The sequence below is a fragment of the Cyprinus carpio genome, chromosome A14 (assembly GCF_018340385.1).
Source record: "Cyprinus carpio isolate SPL01 chromosome A14, ASM1834038v1, whole genome shotgun sequence".
Classification (NCBI taxonomy): domain Eukaryota; kingdom Metazoa; phylum Chordata; class Actinopteri; order Cypriniformes; family Cyprinidae; genus Cyprinus; species Cyprinus carpio.
Window position 1 is genome coordinate 16,763,610 of NC_056585.1, and position 24,976 is coordinate 16,788,585.

The following is a 24,976-nucleotide window of genomic DNA, read 5'->3' on the forward strand; positions in this document are numbered from 1 at the left end:
TAGACAGGAAATAAGCTCTTGGGAGTTTATGGTATGGAAACAAAAGAGATTATTGCCAAATCATGACTGTGTGTTCAATGAATCCCCGATAGAGAGTCATCTGATCTGTACTGTGAATGCTCCATACGTCAAATATGATCAGGGATTCTCCTGATGCCTGCTACAAAACTATTCTTATACTAATAGTGTAAATCTTGAACAACCTTGGAGCTTCATCAGGATATAATTAACAGAATCTGGTGATGCAACAAAAAATGAGAGAAATCACCAAAGATGCTTCAGTTGGAAAGTTTATTTCAGTAGTCCTTCATGGCAATTAAGACAAAACACTTAAACGTTTGCAGTTCCAACATGCTAAACAATCATTTAACAAAAAAGACAAAAGAAAGAGCCGAAAGAAAAAATGAAACACCCAATAGAGAATCTGAAACCATACAAAAGTGCATTTTCAATCTTTAAAGTGACCAACACTAGATAGAGATTCAGTGTACAATTAACATTTAGGCTAAATCAAGAACGACTTTTCCATTCATGCATTCAGTCACTTTGACAGACAGGGTTGTAGAAAGCAACAGTCCAAGCCGTTAACCAACATCACTTCATATTTCCAGTGTTCGAGCGACGACCCACAACGCCAATCGGTCAAAAGCACAGCTTGAGGAACTAAATGCACAGTACCTATACACGTATTCTTTTCACGTTAAATAGAATACTTTTCTGCTGGAATTACAATACAGTGAGATCTGAAACTAAATAAAGAATGTGTACAGTACATCCATCCAGAGAAATAAACTGCAACTGATATGAACTAGATAAGAGAATATTCATCACATTAAAGATAAAAGAGTGCACTGTGCAACATCTCTGGTCAAGCTTTAGCAGAGCTTCATACAAACTGAAACACACAGACACGTCACACTTACACCTGCACACACCTGCTGACGTACAGGGCCATGCATCGGCATATAACTCACCGTCAGTATACCTGGAGTCGTGCAGATGAACAAAACAAGCAGCGGCACACAACCGGACAACACACACACATCCTCATTCCAGTCTCTCTTAATATAGTTAAACAGACATGCACACTGACGGGATCACGAACACTCACTCAGTCACGCACACACCCGAAACGCAGCTCACATGCACATGCAGACGACACACACTGCGCAGACGCACGATACAAAACGTGCTCTCCCACAGGGAGAAGAAAACCAACGCACAAACTCCACCATCAAATAAAGAAGCGTTAATAAGACAGTTGTAGTCACTTAAGCTCATGAGCCACGACCGGTGTCTGAAGGGGAACCACCAAAAAAAGGGACGACGTTTTCATTACAAAGCAGATCAGTCAAAAAAGACACAGTCCAATATAAAAATACAAATTCACTAAATAACTACAGAGACAAAGTTTTATCGATACTGTGTGGGTCTGGCAAAATCCTCCATTCCTCCCCTCTGCTAATGGCACTTATGTTTGAGGGATAAACACTCTGTTCTAAGTCAAATAAATGTTATGGTGAACATCTGATCATCTAAAAGAGTTTCGCATGAGCCCCTTACAATGAGCTGAATGCATTAATGGGGCCGAGGTTCAATGTGTGGCTTAAAAAGCTCTTGCCTGTGTAGCAGCCTGATACATCATTATTTTGGTCTAACTTGTAAGCGTGCTGTAACGCTGCCTAGCTAGAGTCTCCGAAAACTTCTCACTGGGAAAAAAAATTCCTGTTAGGCACCTTTGTGATCACTGCAGCCGTGTAAGATGTGGAATGCAGAAACGTGTTCAAGAAAGCTGTTGAAATGTTGCCAAATTGTTAAAAAAATAAAAGGTAGATACATGCAAGTTATGACCTGAAAAATCAGGCACGATAAACTGACTGATCAAAACATAATGTAAAACTTAAATGAAAAACTTAAAATCTAAAAAAAAAAAATATATACAACATAAATACCTAAATCCAAAAAAAAAAAAAAAAAAAAAAAAAAAAAAAAAAAAAAAAAATCCAAACAACTTAATACATTACAAAAATAAAAAATAAAATTGTGTGTGTGTGTATATATATGTATGTATATGTATATGTATATGTATATATATATATATATATATATATATATATATATATATATATATATATATATATATATATATATATATATATATATATCCAGTAATGGCTGAATGCAACAACAAACATAAAGGCGTTGATGCGTTAGAATTTAACACGAAAAATAATAAAATAAAAATCAAGGGTAAAGTTCTCAAATTAGTGCAGAACGCATCTGAGGCGTGTAAAAACATCTGGTTAACATCTAATTATAATTTCTAAATATTGTTTTTAACTGAATTTATAATGTTCTTTGGATCTTAATTTCTGGTTATCTGGCATACGTCTCATTTTCTGACTTAAATAAAATACATATGTAATATAAAAACAAATGGGTTTTATGTGCCATTAATGATTAGGAAGTCACAGTCAAAGACCATTACCACAAATGTTTCTCAACACTTTTATCACCACCCTCATCAACGGCACATTTTTGGCTGTAACACTCATAGCCGAAGGAATGGTGCAGGAGAGAGGAGAGTCAATTCTTTATGCTGTTCTCCTCTGTTTGACAGATCAGAAACCATACTGACCGCAGGCTGGGCAAAAATATGCTAGCACAGTGCTTGTGTCTGCTGTTGAACATAGTCTCTCTCTCTCTCTCTCTCTCTCTCTCTCTCTCTCTCTCACAGTGCTTCGTTTTTCATATCCGTTGTTGCCCAGGGTGCCCTAGGCTGGCCAAAGTTAAACTGACAGGCTTCAGCTCTCTGCCAGCCATCAAAAAGTTGAGTGACCGCTGAGAGGGGGCGGGGCCCAGCGAGCCGGATCTCACCACTCACTGGTCCGTTGCTTGGTGGTGTCATAGGCTCTGATGACCTCAGACTGGGAGAGCACTCCGTTCTCATCCTGTGAGAATGCGTAGCCATCTGTAAACAGGACCCAGAGAACATGCATCAGATAAATACACTCAACTAAACATTCTGCTGGCAAACTTACAAGACAAGTGATACAAATTAAATCATATAAAAACATGAAGCAATTAAAATAAACTCACAACGAGATGGGGAAAAAATGCTAATTTTGTTTCTCTAACATGAGCCTTCTCTTAAATCATCACCAGGGTGTTGACTTCGAAAAATAAATAAAAGATTTCTTAAATCAGAAGGAAAATAATGTGTGCATACCAATAGTACTAATAGTACCTTAAGGTTGTCATTAAAAAAAAAAAAAAAAAGAAGAAGAAGAAGAAAAAAAATTACACAAGGCCTTTAAATTTCTAAATAATATTAATTATAAAATTATATTATTCATGTATTACACAAATGATTTATATTCTATATAACACTAATAATACAATAATTTAATGAAGTAAAAATAGACAATTATATTTTATTTATTATAAATAAATATTTATGGCCATAAATGTACATTTGCTCAGCAATAAAAAAAAAAAAAAAAAAAAAAAAAAAAAAACTAATTTGTAGTGCCCCAAATTAATTCTGTGGTCTGCAGAAAGACGCAGCAAAAAGACATCAGTATGCACAACATCCTCCTTCCAGAAACAAATAAAAAAATTCAAATCCGTCTAGGAGGGGACCTTGAGAAACCGGCTAAGGCAATGTGGGTGGGCTGCCTGGGATGATCAGGGTGGTCAACAGTAATTATCTTGGCAGAATCTAAATGGAAGCTGGCAGGAAATAAGACACTGTGAGTGTCGTAATATCAGATTATTGATTCTACCTGGAAAAATCAACTACTCCTTCCAAAAAAAAAAAACAACAACAAGCAATGTGACTCATTCCATCAACTACAGTTATTCTTATCCTTTGATTTGGACTAAGGATATTCAAATTCTAGTTATTTTAATATTAAAGATCTCACTCATACTGGCACTATGCTCTCTACAGCACTGCACACTGGGGTTGGCCCTTAGATCTATGACTCACCTTATGTCTCAACCGACTCAACCTCTACCTGCTGGCCTGAGGGGGCACATGCAAGAGGCCGAGGAGGGCAATGCATTGTGGGAATGATAGCAGGATATTGAAATTATTAAATATGACTCTGCCTATCAATCAAAAACACAGCAGCACATGCACAGGTGGGGAATGGGAAGGACATGATGGACAATGCAGGTTTAATTATGGTGTTAATATGTATAGTGTTTTTAAGGCAACTGTATTAATGTTTAGCGCTATGAGCTAAGGGGTAAGAAAGCATATAACATCAGACTATCACTGAACGTCCCCCATCCTCACCTAAAAGCAAACACAAAAAAATAGAGCAAATAAAGAGAGGAAACGAACAGAAAATAAAAAGAAATGTAAATGTAAAAGTACAAAGAAATTAAAATGACAATGGTTCTCAACTGGTTATGCTTCAGGAGCCAGAATTGACAGTTTATTACACAGAAGAAAAGAGAAATTGTTAAAAGTAATATATATATATATATATATATATATATATATATATATATATATATATATATATATATATATATATATATATATATATATATATACATACATATATATACATACATATACATAAAAATGATACAATAAATTTAAATATATAAACCTAATATATTAAATAAAAAAATTCAACTTTAAAAAAAAAAAAATATCACTGCTTATTTAATAGAATACACTTAATAAATATTATATATATATTTTTTATAAAATTAATAGTTTATAATAGTAATACTTTATATAAATAATTTATTCAAATTTGTTATTTTGAAATATTTAAATAAATATTATTATAAAATATATAATTATTTATTTTAAGCCTTATTTCTCTATCCTTACTAAGCATTTGCATAGAGCAGACCTGTAGCTCACCAGCTGAAAACCACTGAAAGGAAGCACATGAAAACTGGAAGTGTAGTATAACAGCATATCCAGGAAGGAAATGTTAGTAATTTGATAAGACTGTGTGCATGTGTGTGTGTGAGAACTCTGTGACTGTACATATTATGACCTCATGAATGAGCTTCAATAATCAGTCAAATCTGGACTGCGATATCCTCAGCAATATTCTCCAGATTTAACATGGAAGTGCAAGTTATTCCCTGATAAAACATGAGTTTTGAGTCCCTGTTCCCAAATAACAGCTGCCTGAGAAGGAACTCTACGACTCGTGCCATCTCAGTCTATCTTGAACACTGTTGATGCAGCTGCTGATTTCAAGTAATATCATGACTACATTAGTTACTATCCACAGCTGTCAAGAACAACCATCCTCACCTAGGTTTCATGGGTTTTGGTTAAGATTTGAACATCTATGAGTGTCTGCAGTTGCTCATCTATAAGCCCTTGCATTTGAGAGTGAACCTGAATTTTGATGCTGCAGGTGGGTATGGTAGGGTGTGTGTGCATCAGTGATTCTGCATGAGTCTGTCTGTGATGTCTGCATTATGAAGAACATGTATGTGTGTCTGCATCCATGTTCCTGTGGGTGGCAAAGCACATGTGTTTCGCTGACGTACGGAGTATATTCTGCTGCATGGAGTCGGACCGGTACAGACTGACGGTGCTCTTCTTAAAGACGTTCTTCAGGAGCTGGGCTCTCTCGGTCAAACTACAGGGAAGGACACAAAGAGGAACAGTACTGAGACACAGACATCATTATGCACACAACGGATGTCTCTTATCTCTTCCCACAGAAGAGCAATTAAATTAAAGAAAAACTTCCTGCTGGACAGATGCGTCTCCAGTGAGAGGTTGAGGAGACAGAATGAGACCGGAGCCAGGAGAGTAGCCAGTAGGATCGCTTACACTTGGAGGTGTTTTAGCTTGTTCTGTTTTATTATGAATTGACGAGGAATGGCCCTCACCTCTTCCCATGCACCACAGCTCCTGGATCTTTAGACAGTGCCTCCAACTCCTGCACCTCATCAACCAGGGTCTTAAAGTACACCTTTTTCATACTGAAACACAGGGAGAAAAAAAAAGGTGAAACTGTGAGAAAAACCCCTCAAGGTGGAAAAAAATGCATATAACGTCAGACTATCACTGAACATCCCCTATTCTGTTCTAAATGCAAATCTAAAAAAAAGGTGAAACTGTGAGAAAATATTATAAAAAATATTCTAAATATTTTTTTATAAAAATATAATGTTTTTTTTTAATGTTATAAATAGTTTTAAATAAGTTACAGCTTACTGTAATAATTGTTTGCTACACAAAAGTAAACAAAAATATTGTTTGTTTTATTTTGAAGCTTTAGTTTTATCTCATATCTATGCATGATTATTTATTCTTCGGTGCATTACAGTATTTGCCTTCAGCAAATTTGCCTTTATTTAAAAAATTCATTTTGATTTAACCCCAGTGTTTCAGGTTTCTTGCATCATGTCAAACTGACTTGAAACCGTTAATCTTTGGCATAACTTGATGATCATTTTGAAAAAACATGTTCAATCAAGTAGATGGAAAGGGAGAGAAAAATTTTGAAATAAAATAATATTTAAGGCATTTTTAGCAAGATGAGAAAATAGGGAGACTTGTTAATGTTTAATGCTCTGTTATGTTGCTATTTACATTTCTATTATGTTGGCGTCAAGTGTGTGCTTGGGTTAAGAACCTACTAACAAGAATTTATACTGCTTTAATTAAAAAACAACTATAATAGGAGTGCTAGGGATGTAATCTGTACCATCTTCAGACTGCCAAAATCTAACATCCTATGTGTACAGAAAAGTTAGATTTAACTTGCTATGTTATTCTAACACTTTGGCTGAACTTCATTTAATCATGGACAGTGCTTCCGCATGATGAGTGTAGCAAGCATTTAAAATTGTAGATCAATACTTTTAAAATGGTATACATGACAAAAAATGTAAACAAGAAACTCTCATAGAAAGATAAGTTCAGGGTTTAATGACTTGTAATGAAGAATCTTAACTTACACTTTGTAGGCCACATCAAACACCAGAGAGGTGATGGGAATGAAGATCAGACCCATCCAGAAGACTCCTGAACTGAACATCATGTCCGCCTGGAAATCAGACACAAACACACACACAGACAGACAGAGATGAGACCAAAGACAATCTGTGACTCAGCACCAAAGACAATCTGTGACTGATTTCTAAACTTAACCAAACCATTTAACTGGACTCGTACAACATCAGTACTACAAAGAGCTCAGCTTTCAATCACCAATCTGACCAAAACTTAAAAGATGTAATCTAGTTAAGCGGGACTGGAATGCGTCTCATCCTGGTACATTTTAAATGTGTGTGAGAAGCCAGACAGACAAGAAGAGGTGAAATGAGAGACAGATGAGAGAGGCAGTTGGCTGGAGTACGGATCCCAAATGTGAACTGCTAATGGTACTTCCCAGATCACCTCTCTAAAACCCTGATCCCAAATGATGACCCTGACCTATCAGAATGCCTTCTTCATATGATACATGGGAGACAGTGGGGTAAGATGTCACCATATTTATAAAAAAAAAAAAAAAAAAAAAAAGGGTCTATCATTACACAGCTGTCTCTGCCTGTCAGAAACACACACACACACACACACACACACACACACAATGTTGGCATAGCAAGTAGTCATTAAATTGGTCAAAAGTGACAGTAAAAACATTTATAATGTTAGAAAATATTTTTTTATTATTCCAAGTAAATGCTGTTCTTTTGAACTTACTATTAATCAAATTTTAATCAATAAAAAAAAATATTAAGCAACTGTTTTCAACAGTAATCAAATGTTATTTGAGCAGCAAATCAGCATATAAGAATGATTACTGAAGGATCATGTGATACTGAAGACTGCAGTAATGATGCTGAAAATTCAGCTTTGCAATCACAGGAATAAATTACATTTTAAAAAATATATTTTAATAGAAAACAATTGTTTTAAATTGTAATAACATATCAAAATAATATAACAGGATTAATAAATTAAGCATTTAACATTTAAGCATATAACAGTGTAACAGATGCTTTTTCTAGTTATTTTTTGTATTTGCAATATAGTAACTATTAATTCACATTACAGTTAACCTCCAACATCACTGGACCACTTTTCAAATAATATTTATATTATTTATATAATAGTTCAAATGCTATTTCATGTTATTTCTGTTACAGAGCTTACTTTCACAAGTAAGTTGACTGAAATATAATTAGGCATTTTAGTAATAAATAAATAAATAAATAAATAAATAAATAAATAAATAAATAAATAAATAAATAAAATAAAAATAAACACTCTCCCCTATGTGTGTGAATAAGAAATGCATATGTAAAGGAATACTAACCACTGCAATCACACCAAAGACACCAACCCAAACAGTTAAAAGTGCCTAATGTTTCTTCCAAACTATTTTAACCCGGGATGAGATTAAGAAAAAGCTGTGAGGGCCATTATTTGGGTCATATTTTAAAATGGATGAACTCAGATATGCATAAACAGCACTATCTGTTATAACAGTCAAGATTGCTGGATGTTACCACCATTCACTCTTAGAAAGCACTTCATGGTACTAAGGGCAAAATTCAGACACATAAGTCTTCATTACTTTACTGAATCAGTTCATAACTGTAGGATAAATTGGAACAGAATAAAAACGTTATATCAACCTTAACAGATGATTCCTAAATAGCTGTTTTTTTTCTGCTGTCTGGCCAGTGCGAGCCAGTACTTTAAAGGGGCCAGGTGGGGCTAATAGTCTCGGACCTGTAGCACAGAGCCTAAAATCACGATGTGTTTCCACTGTCGGGCCAGAAGCTCCACTGCGCTTCACTAAAACCTGCCCTTTATACGCCTCTCTGGAACAACGTCATGCAACCCCATCATTTCACCAACAAAGAGAAGATTTATCAAAAAAATAATTAGAAAGTCACTTGAACTAACGTGATCACAAAACGAACATGATAAAAGTGGCCATTTGTTTGCATGCTTTGTTAAAGATTTAAATCCAAAAGTATCGATGTTTTACAATAATAAGTGATACACTGATCATATAATGAATTAATTTATCAGGATTGAAAATTAGTCACACAGAAATAATGCGGTATGAACTGTTGTTTAACAAAAGAAAGAGGACAAATAGCCTACTATTTCAATTCAATCTATTCAATCGAGTCTGTTTCTGTTTATTTGTAGTCACAGTATACATCATATTTTATTTTTTTCCATCAAAAATAGCCTACGACCTGAGTAGCAGAGGCAGCTCCCGAACAAAAACCATGACATACGCGGAGCTAACGCGGCTAGCATGTGTAGTACTTTGCATCGCATATAAATATTTCTGCCTTATATGGTGATCATAATCCACATCAGATCTCAAACAGAAGTTATTTTAAAAACTCGTTGCTGTCTGAAAGTGAGTTTTGAGCTAAAATTATTTAAAAAGTCTTTAATGCTGATGTTATAGCTGTAAACTATGAAATGATATGCGGCACGTTGACGCTCTCCAGATGCGGAAAAACTCCGCCTTTGTTCACAACCACTCCTCTAGCCCCAGTTGGCACGCTTTGGCCCAAGGTTTTTGTCGGGCCAAAAATCCCTGGCCATTGGCCCCGAGGAAGCACCGATGAGGCACGATCAAGCCCCGGAAGTGACAGTGAAATGCGACTGGCCCTGGCACTCAATAGCATGCCCGCTTTTGGCCCAAAAGTGGAAACGCGGCTAATGAGAGCCAAAGCAAGGCCAGTTTCAGAACATCCATCTACTAAAATACACTCATTAATTAAATAAACAAGCAGTGAACAGATTAAGCAGTCTTGAACTGGGTGATACTAAGACAATCAGTGAGGTAATGATAAAGGTCTTCAAAAACATCAATTTCTCAGTTAATTACAGTAGTTTGTGGAGAATGTGTCTTTTCATTGTAAAACATCTTAATCATAACAGGCACATCCAAAGTGAAGAGTGCGAAAGTCTTTGAGGATAGAAGGAAATTGGAGAGACAGAAAGAGAAAAGGAGAGAGAAACAGAGTAAAAGAAATGGTGCTCTGTTGTTCCACAGGGTCTGATTCACAAGATATCCTGGCATGGGCTAGTGGGGCGTGAGATGCAGTTGTCTTTGCTTATCCTGTTTGTTTTGGCTTAGCTGCATTGAAAATACCTGTCATTAAATGTCAAAGAGCGCCGATCCACCCCCTTGTAATACCATTCAACATACATGCTTGCACCACTTGTCTAAACTCGGCACTCCGAGACAAATCAACGTCCTGTAATCTAAACCAGTATAGGCCCCAGCACAAAGCCAAGAGGCACACCTGCTTGGAGCAATCTACCAAAGCTTTCAGGTGTTCTAAATTAGCTAATCTACTCACCATTACAGGAAAATAGACTTTGATGTCTAACAAAACAACTGGGAGGCAGGAAATCCCAAATGACTGGAAATCTGAATGGCTTCCTCCATTTTACAAATGTTATCTTTGACCCTGAATGAAACAAGTGTTGTGTGTTGCCAAGGAGAATTAGAGAAAATTGTGCATTGGTGAAAAGATATTTATGTTGTGCTGAAATTCGACAGTCCCAGAGGTAACATGTAATTTTCTCTTTGATAATGGCAGTTAAATAATTTTCATTGGGGACCAATGTATTGAACAATCAGACAGGACCAGAGGGGCTCAAAAACATCAAGTACGAATAAAACCAGTGGTGGGAAGGTTACAAAAGTCAATAACTATGAATGTACAATGTCAAACTTTATTAATGTTTTCCTGCTAAGTTTTATGTTATAAATACTCTTAACCAATAAATGGGAATACTATGCTACAAATTAAAATGATAAAGAGAACTTACAAAGTTTCATATAGTATGTTTTTTCTAACAATTTCTATGGATAGTTCTGGTAAAAGACAAAATCTAGCTGGCTTTTGGGAGCATGCAGGCCATAGGTGTATATTTACGGCAGAATAATAAAACACTATGGCCTCGTCTAGGCTGGCAATCAAGGGTGTCTGCATCAACTGTTTAGACAGGACATCGACTCCCTCTGTCTGCCGGACATATTGTCAAACAGATACATACACACACATCATGCAAATTTCCTGCTGGAATAAAACAGTTAAGCTAGTAGCCAGCCACAATGTTCCAAAAACCAGCTTAAAATTGATGGGACTTTGGATTTGTTTACGGTCCTAGATGGTGTACCAATGGTCTAAAAACAAAGTTAATAGCTGAAGCTGATTTTTCTCCCCTCTCTTTACATTAAAAACAACATGCATGCAAAATATTAAGTATGCAAATACTTAAAGTAATTGTGCAAAGATATGCACACAAACAAAGCATCCCATCCTTTGTCATAAGCAATCAAAGCACTGAATGTGTTCTCCAGAGCTGGCATGTGTGCGGTTTGAAGGGCTCTTCACTAAAGCTAAACTAAAGTTACCACTGAATAGGGGGTTAGATGATCACATTTCCCTATTGGATTTGACCACATCGTACATGCAACTTGGACAAAAGCAGATGCTAAATGGAAATCTGACAAAAACAAACTCTATATAAGCACACACTGTAAACCACAATAAGTTGACATACACAAACTTTCATGCACAAACTGTAATTAATCAAAATTACTATGTTGCTCTGTCAGAAGCACACACAGACCATTTAAAATCTTCAATCAGGTCTTTCAAAACCTGAAAGTGAACGTTGACCGATTCTATTAACGCTTAAACCAGGCAAACTGAGTCTGAGTGTTTATCATTTGATCCCATGTAGTAACTTCCTCTGGTGATTGACAGGATGGATTAACTATGCCTGGGTGCACTAATCAGCGGTGCTGTGAAATAGCAGAGTTTGGCTGCTCATGCCTGCCAGTGATAATGTTGGCCCAAGAATGTTAATACCACCCATTGTGATGGTAAATATGAGATGAGAACAATCCAGATGTGGTCATTCATCCTCGGCCTGGCACTTTGGCTTTAGGGACTACAGTCGTGGCCAAAAGTTTTAAGAATTACATAAATATTGGAAATTGGAAAAGTTGCTGCTTAAGTTTTTATAATAGCAATTTGCATATACTCCAGAATGTTATGAAGAGTGATCAGATAAATTGCATAGTCCTTCTTTGCCATGAAAATTAACTTAATCCCAAAAAAACCTTTCCACTGCATTTCATTGCTGTCATTAAAGGACCTGCTGAGATCATTTCAGTAATCATCTTGTTAACTCAGGTGAGAATGTTGACGAGCACAAGGCTGGAGATCATTATGTCAGGCTGATTGGGTTAGAATGGCAGACTTGACATGTTAAAAGGAGGGTGATGCTTGAAATCATTGTTCTTCCATTGTTAACCATGGTGACCTGCAAAGAAACACGTGCAGCCATCATTGCGTTGCATAAAAATGACTTCACAGGCAAGGATATTGTGGCTACTAAGATTGCACCTAAATCAACAATTTATAGGTTCATCAAGAACTTCAAGGAAAGAGGTTCAATTCTTGTAAAGAAGGCTTCAGGGCGTCCAAGAAAGTCCAGCAAGTGCCAGGATCGTCTCCTAAAGAGGATTCAGCTGCGGGATCGGAATGCCACCAGTTCAGGAATGGCAGCAGGCAGGTGTGAGCGCATCTGCACGCACAGTGAGGCGAAGACAATTGGAAGATGGCCTGGTGTCAAGAAGGGCAGCAAAGAAGCCACTTCTCTCCAAAAAAACATCAGGGACAGATTGATCTTCTGAAGAAAAGTATAGTGAATGGACTGCTGAGGACTGGGGCAAAGTCATATTCTCCGATGAAGCCCCTTTCCGATTGTTTGGGGCATCTGGAAAAAGGCTTGTCCGGAGAAGAAAAGGTGAGCGCTACCATCAGTCCTGTGTCATGCCAACAGTAAAGCATCCTGACACCATTCATGTGTGGGGTTGCTTCTCATCCAAGAGAGTGGGCTCACTCACAATTCTGCCCAAAAAAACAGCTATGAATAAAGAATGGTACCAAAACACCCTCCAACAGCAACTTCTTCCAACAATCCAACAACAGTTTGGTAAAGAACAATGCAATTTTCCAGCACGATGGAGCACCGTGCCATAAGGCAAAAGTGATAACTAAGTGGCTCGGGGACCAGAATGTTGAAATTTTGGGTCCATGGGCTGGAAACTCCCCAGATCTTAATCCCATTGAGAACTTGTGGTCAATCCTCAAGTGGCGGGTGGACAAACAAAAACCCAGTAATTCTGACAAACTCCAAGAAGTTATTATAAAAGAATGGGTTGCTATCAGTCAGGATTTGGCCCACAAGTTGATTGAGAGCATGCCCAGTCGAATTGCAGAGGTCCTGAAAAAGAAGGGCCAACACGCAAATACTGACTCTTTGCATAAATGTCATGTAATTGTCGATAAAAGTCTTTGAAACGTATTAAGTGCTTGTAATTATATTTCAGTACATCACAGAAACAACTGAAACAAAGATCTAAAAGCAGTTTAGCAGCAAACTTTTTGAAAACTAATATTTATGTAATTCTCAAAACTTTTGGCCACGACTGTACATACTAACGGCTGAGCCAAACCGACTTTATCCATGTTCACACATGTACAAAGTCATGTGCAAAAAAATTAAGAATGTTTTTGCCTCTTTTCCCAAAAACTAAATATTCCACTTGCAATTAATTCAAATATGCTTTTATTATGAGCCAAGTCAGTTACTCAAAAATTCTAATGTCAACTTGTATATAAACATCCTAATTGTAAACGCTCAAATGTTCCTCTAGTCAGTTTGTGGTTTGAATGTGTAGAGCACAGAGATTCAAAGCCTCAATGGATGAGATGGTGAAATACAGCTGGAGTCCCATCTAATGCCTGTTGTTTTGGAAAGAGAGAGAAAAACAGAGGGAGAAGAAAAGCAACAGAGACATCTAATTCCAACAGGGCCTGCAAATACAGCAATACTCAGCTGCTGTCATCTCGAGGCATGAGGGATGGAGGTATTCACAAGGCCTTTGAGTGTCCAGTATGGAAAACTACATACTGTAATATCCCATTAACCTCATGTTCCACTCTCAGCATGGAACATCTCCATGCATTGAGGGAAATTTAGGAAAAACTATCTGAAAACACATACACTGATGTACTGGAAAAATATTACTTTAAAACAATCCTCATCTCTTATACCATGAGGATCATAGGCTGCTCAGGTTTTACTGATTTCCAGAGTTAGAAGTCAAATCTCCATCACTAACTAGTAAGACACAATTTCTCTATTTGTGGCACTTTAGTCCTCAAAATGCCACAAATAGAGAAACTTTAAAAGAAACATCCCACACATTCTTTATAGAGTGGGGTCCAAAAGCATGAGACAACACTGAAAATCTAGAATTCAACATCTAATTAAAGCCAGATAATAAATAGCAAATTCCAGGACTTACTACGATTTATATTTTAGATTGTGCTCTATTTCTAAGTTACTAATGAACAGATGGTCAGATGTTCTTGCTTCCATTGAGCACAAGATGCAATTAGAATCATCCCAATTTATGTTGGAGAACATGATCATCAGGTTTTACACAAACTTCTGGAATTGCTGCAACTCAAGTGCTGCTGCCAATAAAGCAAAAGAGGAACAAATGAAATATCAAGACATTCTGAAAAATTCACGTTAATTTTTTCAATTAAAATTGTTAGCTGATAATATAATTTGAAATGAAAACGAACATTTAGAATAAAAATAATTAAATTGGGAAAAAAATATTTATTATATTATATACTGTAAATATGTAAAGCAGTAGCTTTTTGAAATAGTGTAATTTGAAATGAAAACGAACATTTAGGATTTTCCAGCATGCAGTGTTACAAGAGCAGCAGTAGGCTGTAGTTTTATCTGCTGATAGAGATAGTGAGGCTCCTAAGGTGAAATCTTGTACATCAAAGAGAGTGGAACAAGATGAATGGTCTGTCTGACACAGATACCAGGTGCACTTGAATAAAACAGACCTGTCTGCTGCATTCAATGGAAGAATGGAGAGGAATGCACCACAGAACACTTTCAATGCGGCTACAGCTAACCGTTACATCATGCCTCTGACAACTAAAGATCTTTTCTGCATTGTTGTAGTGCTTGTTTTATCCGCTGTGACTTTCTTTAGAGTGTTATCTAAATTCTACATGCTTTTGGATGCAGGATGTGATGTGCGTCTGTTCAAAGGTGCATTCATGACATGACTGGCTGAATGTGTGTGTGTATGTGTGTCTTTAACAGGTGTGTGAGATGAGAAGGGTTTTGTAATGGCAGGTGAGGTGATAGTTGGATAATTGGCAGGCTCTTGATGTTGAACACAGTATCTCAAGTTGCCTTGAGTGGGACACAGTGTGATAAGACTGTCTGAACTAGTGCGGCAGACAACTAGATCAAAAGAATATTGTTAACATTCATTATTTAAGAGTACATAGCAACTCAACTTTACTAATTTAGCAATTGTTCACTTGTCACTAACTCACTGACTAGTGAGCTACTAATGTTGTAAATGACTACAGAGTGCATCCCACACACAAGATGACACAATGATGTCATGCCATGCCTAATGCTTTCATGGTTCCTTTCAGCCTCTGAGCAACTCTTGGCTAATTTAAGAGGTTTTTAGAGCAGTTCAGACCATCTCAAAGGTCTGTGGTTTCATTCTCTTGTAATATTATAAATTCAAGGTTCACTGTCACATTGGTGTGACACTAAAAAATTAAAAATGTAGCAGTCACAGGTTACCATATAACGCTATGCCACACAAGTACACTAGAATGTTGAAAAAAAAATTCCTTTTGAGATGCAATTATGTGATTTACAACTAGTCGACAAGAGCCCTAAAACTAAAGCAATCAACTAGTAGCTGTTTCTGAAAATTGTTTAGGGAAAGAGATGCACATAGCTGCTCATACACTTTATCATACATTTTTGTTAATCTCTTTACATTTATTTGTGCATCATAATCTATTCGTTTAGAATTATGCAACAATTCTATCTCCAAACTTGAAGTACCATGAAAATGTCAAAATAACGATTCATTACTGTAAGTGTGATATGTTAGAGTGACAATTCAACTAAATAGATTTAATGGTGTGGCATGTATTTTCATCATAATCGTTTTCCCCTTTCTCAGCCCTTCAGGCAGCTGTGGCAGCAGTTAGAGATCAGTGTTAGGTGGCCCAGAGGTGTGTTCAGGTGTGCACTCTCTCAGGCGCCCCCCTCTCTTCTGATGTAGTGCTGTTGGCTATGGTTCCCCTCGGCATTGGGTTACCCTTAGCCTCAGGGGTCTGATCTCTACTACCCTACATGTATAGGGAAAGAGCTGATAAACGAGCCCACTTGATTGGCCATTCAGGCCGGGTGTGCAGGACACACATGAGAGGAAGAGGCTACTGTTACACAATGCCAGATGCTGGGACAAAAACCTTGGATGCTTTCGAGAGTATTTAGACAACGCCAACAAAGTATGTGAACAGAGCATTCTAATATTGGTGTACAGACAATATATCAATAAATAGCAAACATAAATGAACTTGTATTACCTTTGAATGAAAAATATACAAAACTATTATAAACACAAGTATTCTGTCTAGACTCCAGGATTTCTTTGTTTGCACAAGCAGTTGCAGATGTTTTTAAACTGCTCTTCCTCACAGGTGACACAAATAAGGCCTATTAGGCCTCATTAGGAGATTATGAGGTGAGAAAAGAGCAGAGACCTATGGTGCCCTGAGGCCTTATGGAGGTATAGAGTTTCCAGCCCCATGCTCACCCTAATGAACACACACAAACTCTTAATGCGCAGATTATGGCATAGATAGTGTAGAACCCCAGGCAAGAAAAAGGGTGGTCTCTGTGTGTGTTTTATATCACCTGACACATCCAGAGCCCCAAGGATAAGGATGGGCTATGTGTGTGTTTTAGTATAGTCTGAGGACAAATTTGCTTAAAAAAAAAATAGTTTATTCCTGTGATGGCAAAGCTGAATTTTCAGCAGCCATTACTGCAGTCTTCAGTGTCACATTATTCCTCAACAGAAATCACTTTAAGGCTACATTCACACAGAAGCAGAATACAGTATACAAGAGAGTCACTCTGTGCTGCACATAGGCATGTCAAGGGAATGTTGTGGGTTTTCATGTGTGGTGTGTGCATGACAAATTCTCCACTCTCATTCTGCTGTTGGTTATTGAAGATTTGGTGGATAAACTCACACATTGATTGGACTTTCGTGTCAAATGTGACAATACTTTTCAGTTTTATGAACGTCACCATCTTTGATTTTACTTTAGTCACAGTCGCTATGGTTACAGGTGATAGACACGAACAGAATGAGCTTTACTCCTGTTGCATGTTCATAAAGATAGAATTTAAGTCGCTACTGTAAGCTGCTATGTGAAAAGGACATTTCGAGCCCTGCAAGAAAATGAGTCTGTCAATCCCAAACACTGGGTGTTTGATGAACGATAGAAAGAAAGCTACGATAGAAAGTAAGTTAAGACAGAAAGAACATTTTTTGTAACATTATAAATGTCTCTGCTGTCACTTCTTATCAATTTAATACATTCTTAAAAAAAACAGCAAAAACCAGTAGTGTAAATAAGCATGTTTGTACTGTATGTTTTACCTCTCCTGACATATCCGGGGCCAGAGGAATCAGAGGCCATAGTGAGGAATAGATGCCAAAGAAGACTACCCACAATCCAATGCTGCCCCAGATGGCAATGTGGCTGAACTATAAGCCAGAAAAGATTAGAAAACACAGTAAATTGAGGAGATACGTCATTCTGCTAATAATACTGGCACCCTGACACTCAAACAGCCCAAAATCTCATATGAAAGATGTATTTTAGTTTTAGAGTAGTGACATACATAACAACAACCCTTAACACACATGAATTTTACATGAACACATGCTAAATCACAAGTGTGCACATATGGGAGCATGTTACACACGTGTTTTTGTTTAATAACATGATCATCAAGCATTTGAAAGCATTTGAAGGCTTGAAATTTGCACATCTGAAACATTGGAACCACATGTGAACGCTCCAAAACCACACAAACATCATGTGATTTTATGAAAATTACACTTGCAAAAATAGAGTGTAGTGAAAAAGACTGAATTTAACATGCATGCATTCAACTTTTTTTTTATGGCATACGTATATACAGTAGGGCGCACAGACACACACACAAACACACACTAATAGTCAAAAATTTGGAATTATTAAGATTTTTAAAGATTTCTTATGCTCACTAATGCTGCATTTACTTGATTAAAAATACAGTAATAGTGTGAACTTTTATTACAATTTAAAAGAACTGTTTTCCGTTTGAATACATTTTAAATTATAATTTATTCCTGTGATGGCAAAGCTGAATATTTAGCAGTCATTACCCCAGACTTCTAAATTACTATATTTTAAAATTCAAACTTCAAAAAGAAAACAATCCAAAAAAATTTTAAATTCAATAAATAAAAAAAAAAAAAATAAAAATTAATTTAAATAAAAATTTTATTTTTCAATATTTTTATTTTTTTTGTGTTTTTTTATAATTTTAATGTGATATTGTATGTTTTTTTTATTTTTTATGTTGTGAGCATTTGCCTTGCAAGCACCATAATAGCAATACAATTTCTAATAGTAATAAAATTTAAGCAACACTGCACTATAATTGCATTTGTGAATAAATGCTTTGATTAGCAATGCAACCATGACATCATTTTTGAATGCTCTGAACTTTTCCATGACATCAGCGGCAGAAGAAAAGTGTGAGTGAGAGGAGTGAGAGGGGTGGAGGAGCATGTTTCTACTGATAGAGGGACAATAAAGTCAAAGGAAACGGGAGGACACAGTGAAATGGGAGAGAAAAGAGAGAGAGGGATGGAAAGAGTCTTCCAAATGCTCACCATGGTCCAGGACGATGTCTCCAGCCCAGCCTTCAGACACACTGTGATCACCACAAACTGAAAGAGAGACATGTTCTTATCTGAGGTTGCATGTACACATAAACAGATTCAATTGTAAAGACGTAAGATCTAATGAGAGACAGTCAGCAGACAGGAACTTCCAAACAGTTTCTGTTTGGAGTACAGTTTGAAATAGAGCAGATCGATTTCATTTTCATTTCAGTGCATAAAACTTTTGCAAAAAAGGGAGCAAAAATCCTCAGTGAGGCCAGACTCTGCACAGAAGGAACATTTCACAGCAGGACAACCAGGACAAAGTGTCAGGAGACGGGGAGGACACAGAGATGCTTTGTGAGGATCTGAGGACCTAAATGCACTTACTGTATAAACCATGTTGCCTAAGAGGAGATAGTCTGGTGTCTTTCCGTTTCCAAAGACAGTATCTGTGAGGAGAATCAACAAGAAGGCTTTTAGAGTGAAGGATCACATGTACATACAAACACAGCTCAGTGGGACGGTGCTAGATACTCCATTAAGTTGTTGAGCTCAAGAGGGCTCTAATGCTCACATTTAAATGGACAAGAATACCAGAAAAGGACTGTTCACATATATACATGGTGTTGAAATGCAGTCTCACTGCAAAAATTACAATTTTGACTTGATATGATTTAGCCTCAGGATTTTTAACATAAGAGGAACAAAATTAGGTATTAAGTCAAAAATATTGTTCCACAAATTCTATTGACAGAGCGTAACCTGTATTGAATAAGAATTAAAAAAGTGTAAAAAGTGTTTAAAACATTCTCTAGGATGTCCTGTTAGGGTCATAGCCATGGCCTAGTGGAGCTGTGGTGCTCATGAGGGACATGCAAGTTTGCATCTGACCTCTTTACGGATTTCTACCCTTTCTCCCCATTTCCCATCCTCAAGAAAGTGGCCAAAGGCCAATAAAGCATTTATGCCCGTTTAATCTGAAACAACAAGTTATCTTGTTACAGTTACAAACTTATCCTCTTCTTATGACCCACCTGTGCTCCAATGGTCATGTGAATAAAAAGTAAGAGTGGGTGTAAAGGAGTTGTTGACAGCTGTACAGAGAGGTTTGGAAAAGAGATCTCCCTAAATCACTGAGGATTAATTGACCGTAGAGACAATCTGGTTTTTCTTGCCTTTTCAGGATGATAGCTATTGGCTTGTGCTAATTGCTTCAGCAAACATCTCCAATTAAATGGTAAATGCTGCATAAAATCTGGAAAAGCCACACACAAAAGTGCACACATGGCAGTGTGGTTTAGTGGAGGAGTATTAGTCATTCCCCGACTGTAAGTGAGAGCGGATGATCCAAAACCATCAGCACTCTGGCACAGCGAAACACAACGGACGCCACATGTGGATCAGGAAGGTATGTGTGTTTCAGTGTGTGTGTGTGTGTGTGTGTGTGTGTGTGTGTGTGTGTGTGTGTGTGTGCGTGTGGTGCTGACAGGCTGTCAGTCAGACAGAGTCTCCAGTGCTTTGTTTAAAAAGCAGGTTTGATTCTGACTGTGTGGTCCTGCAGTCAGCCAGATAATTGTGCTGACACACACACACACACAAAATCTGTTCACATGCTTTACACACTCCTTTGTACATGCTTACACTTACGAATACATGTAAAGAGCAAATTACAGACCACAGAGCAATTTACTAAATTATACCAAAATGAAAACTGTCATTATTTAATGTAAAGCTTTGAAATGACAAAAAAAGCAACATAAAAGTATAGATTTGTTGATAAATTTGTGTGAGGAACAGGCCAAAATTGTTAGTTATTGACTAAAATTGGCTGTTTTAGCTCTCCATGACATGTTAATGAGAGAAACTCAGAAGAATGACTCAGAAGTCATTATGAGCTGAATCTTTAAATGAATCCGTGAATCACGTTCACAAAACCTCGTGATTGATTCGTTCACAAAGTTCAACTAAATCTGAATAATCGGTTCCAAAAATATTCAATTAAAATTAGGCCCATTTCGTCAAACAAAGAAATCATATAGCATTAATAGATTTGGAATATAATACATAAGACGTATAGACCATTTTTATTATGATTTTATAGTGCAACTTTTGAAGCTTGACAGCCACAGTCCTCATTCACTTTCATTACGGTATATTAAAAAAAGTAAGTAATAAAGATATTTTTTGTGTTTAATGGAAGAAAGTCATACAGGATTGGAAAGGCATGATTAATGATGACAGTTTTATATATTTAGTGTTGTGTATATGAGTGATCTTGAGATATTCATGGTGGCAAATGAGAAGCAATTAAGCTGAAGCGAGAGTAGACACGTCTTTCAATATGACACCCACTGACCTCAAAAATAAAACAAAACTAAAAGTAGTGTGAGAGAGTGTGTGTATGTGTGCTTACCGTGCTGGAAGGCCTTGAGAGGAAACCAGAAGAGGATGACTGAGTGAAACAGGCCGTTCAGACAATGAGCCCAGAAGACCTGCAGCAGAGTGGAGGAGGGGCGGAGGAAAAAAAGAGAGAAGAGAGGCATGAGAAAGACGATGGCCACCCTAACCCTGCTGGTGACCCCTGACACGGGGCCTTTGTGTGTTCTCAGCGCTAGTCTAAGTGGAAAGTTTGTCAGGCCTCCATGCTCAATGGCCTCCCCGCTGACAGACACTTTGTATATCCTGTGAGTGAGGAGAGAGCAAGAAAGAGGGAGAGGGGAGGCGCGCCAACTATATGAGAGATGTCAGTAAACTGTGTTTTTCTGCCATCCCTTCTCTTGTTGCTGCAGTTAGTTAGTTTCCCCAATCATTCCTTTGTGAGTTGTGAAAAAAACAAAAATCCTTAATGGATACTTTTAGTACAATTACAGACAAGTTTAAGAAATTAAGATGTATGAGTCTGTCGCTACAGTGCATGGTTATTTGGGAGCATGGAAAAACTATCGCTTATACAGGTACGGCATGAAGTCTTTGAGTGTCTGCGATTGTATACAAGGGCATGTGGACTTTGGATGTACCATTTAAACAAATATCCTCCTCCAAAACTGCCTTGTTTTGAATTGACATTATGCATGGACATGGCCAATCAAAACACTAATGGGTGATGCAGCATGAAACAGCCGTGAAATTAAATCAGGCTCATCACAGGTCCAGTTTCCAAACCCCATTTTTTTTTCTTGGTGTTGATCTTTTCACCTCTGCAAAGTCTGAGACTGTTCACTGCCCACAGACACAACAGATTATTCCCATATTTATAAGTAAAACAGCATAATACTTGTGCTGAGAGACAGTCAACAGTATTAAAATGTCAAGTAAGTTTTTTAAATTAATTCACTAAAATAAATAAACATTTCTCCATATGAACAAAAATGTTATTGGAATGAACCAGATTTTGAGTGTCTGCTAGAGAGGTCCATTTTGTGAATGAAACTGGTTCAGGAATAGATAGCTTCTATGCTAATTTCCCTCAAACACTGTATTATTTCTATCAATTAGGACTTTATGGCAATAACTTCATAATATAGTTTTAAGTGAGGAAAAAGACTTAAATTCTTAAATTACCAACACAAATTTAATTTCCTTTAAAGATCCTTATAAAATTTTATAAAATATGTATTTTACAACAAATGTTAAATGAACCATGCTGTGGACGTATGGGAAAGGTTACAAGTTATGCAAAAGAATAAAATCTCTCTCTCTCTCTCTCACACACACACACACACTTCCCTTCAAAATTTGGGGTCATAATGTCTCTTATGCTACTAAGGCTGGATTTGATCAAAGATACAGAGCAATATTATTACAATTGAAAACTGTTTTAACTGTTTGATATATTTTAAGAAGTAATTTATTCCTGTGATGGCAGCTGTATTTTTAGTAGCTCCAGTCTTTAGTGTCACTTTTAATGAATTTAATACACCCTACCTGAATACATGTATTAAATAAGCAATAAGTAAAAAAAATCTTACTGAATAATGGATCTACCTTTCCAAATCCAACTGTGTGGTGGCTATGAAACCTCGTGAGGGGATGGGATGCAGAGAAATGAGAGGAGAATGAGAGAGTGAGAGAAAAGAGGAATATCCTGAGATTGTCTTATTCTGTGTTGTTTCACAGAGGCCCTGTATGACCTCTCTGCCCTGACCCCCTCACCTCTGCCATCGGCAAAGCAAAACAATGCTCAGGGCTCCGGCCCTCAGATAGTCGGCTCATCCTAAACCCATGAAACACACCGCAGAAGGGCACTAAAGCACACCCCTCATATGCTTTGGAATAAGTGGTGTTTGCTAAGTTCATACTTAAAATCTAAATTTTCATAACCCATCCTGTACTAAGCTATGGATATTAATCCACCCGCAGTAATTGCACTTGAGATTTTCATTTAGTAGGCAATTTTTTTTTAAAAGACTTAAGGACTTGAGTCATATCTATGGATAAGATATCAAGGGGTGGGATTTTTTGACGCAGCAACCATCCAGAACATCTCAGCAACTGCATAGCAAAACATTAAAAACACTTAGAAGAATCTAGCAACCACCCAAAACAAAACATGATCCAAGTGCCATGCGAAACAACCTGTTCTCACCCTCACCCGGTGCTTTACACGCACAGTCCTGCAATGAATGCTAATGAAATCAATAAATGTTCATAATCATTTGTCACAGGGAGGCCCTGAACTCCTCCATTTCTAAACAGGTTGCTAAGAATGTAGGTGTGAATGGCTGTCTGTCCTGCCTAAAGCAAAGCACCGCATTCTGTGTGACAGCTTAATTGCTTAAACTAGCATGAAAGGATCAACTTTATTTTGTGCCAACTATTGCCAGATGCTCTAATAAGCCTTCTCCAATTCTTCTCCTATGTTGGGCTACAAATAAAGCCAGAAAAGGACAGAATAAAAGAGAAAGTGGCAGAAAAAAAGGAGGGATAGAGGCTGCAGTGTCTTGAATGATTGTAGTAACCACTATCCTGGTGTCTACTCGGGGATTTCTCGTTATTAGGGAGACTTTAGTGTCAAAGCTATGTAATTAAATGTGAAAGGGGACATGGTGGGTAAAGACCTAAATATTTCACACTCTTTGTTTCTCCCCCATCTAATGAATGATCTTTCACTCTCTGCTTCCATTTACAAATAAAGTATCTGTTTTGTACACAGATGACGTGCATAAGTCTAAAAACGGGGATGCAGCACACGTACAGCTGGTTGTTGTAGCCATGATTCAGCATACATGTATTCCTATATATATATATATATATATAGATATATATATATATATATATATATATATATATATATATATATATATATATATATATATATATATATATATATATATATATATATATATACACACTCACACACTATATATGTATTTTATCACTGGCACCGCACACACACACACACAAACACAAACAACTAAGACTAATGCAAATCTCAGACTATTTCAGTAGGAGTTGTACACAAATATTTTAGATTGTTTTTGTGAATGAGTCATAAAAATCTGACTCAAAAGAACAGTTCACAAATCAGACATTGTTATTCAACAAATGAATCCAGCATTTTCTACTAAACATCTAAAAACTGTGTCACTGCCTCTATTTTTCCAAGCAAACCTTTTGTCCTCGCTACTAAATTATAGAGAAAATAACGTAATACAGTCTAATATGATATATACAAGTTAGAAACCACACAGCACTGTGCTGAATAACACTTAGAACACCTTGATACCATGTAGCAATGCCCTGGCAACCAACAAGTTTCATTTACATTAAACAATACTAAAATGAACTTCTTTGCCCATTTCAGTCTGATTTGTAAATAAATAGTTTAGACCAGTTTTGTGAACTGGTTTCATCGATTCAATAAAAACGTTTTGTACAATTAGTTTATATATCATTTACTGCTATTCCAGAGATGATGAAAAAAAATCGGACTCAAAAGAATCTTTGATTCACAAATAGGACAACTCTATTCCACAGACGATCTCATTACTTCCCTTTATACATCCACTAACTCTGTCTTTGCCTCCTTGTTTCCATTCTCATTATTTCATTATAGAAAAATAACAGAAAGCAGCCTATTACAATATAGTAGAAGTAGTAGC

General features: G+C 36.8%; 1 protein-coding gene across 9 annotated transcripts in view; it reads right to left on the reverse strand.

Moving 5' to 3' along the window:
- Positions 1 to 2,146: 2,146 nt before the first annotated feature.
- LOC109072451 (phospholipid-transporting ATPase IA-like) overlaps positions 2,147 to 24,976 on the reverse strand; it is a 124,144-nt gene continuing 101,314 nt past the window's right edge. For all 9 annotated transcript variants that reach the window (XM_042770073.1, XM_042770077.1, XM_042770072.1 and 6 more), the window contains 8 exons: positions 21,289 to 21,367; positions 19,263 to 19,324; positions 18,882 to 18,938; positions 17,595 to 17,702; positions 6,958 to 7,046; positions 5,884 to 5,976; positions 5,536 to 5,627; positions 2,147 to 2,971 (listed from right to left, as the gene is read on the reverse strand). In XM_042770073.1, the coding sequence (XP_042626007.1) occupies positions 2,874 to 2,971; positions 5,536 to 5,627; positions 5,884 to 5,976; positions 6,958 to 7,046; positions 17,595 to 17,702; positions 18,882 to 18,938; positions 19,263 to 19,324; positions 21,289 to 21,367 (678 nt within the window). In that variant the 3' untranslated portion in view covers positions 2,147 to 2,873. The remainder of the gene's footprint in view (positions 2,972 to 5,535; positions 5,628 to 5,883; positions 5,977 to 6,957; positions 7,047 to 17,594; positions 17,703 to 18,881; positions 18,939 to 19,262; positions 19,325 to 21,288; positions 21,368 to 24,976) is intronic.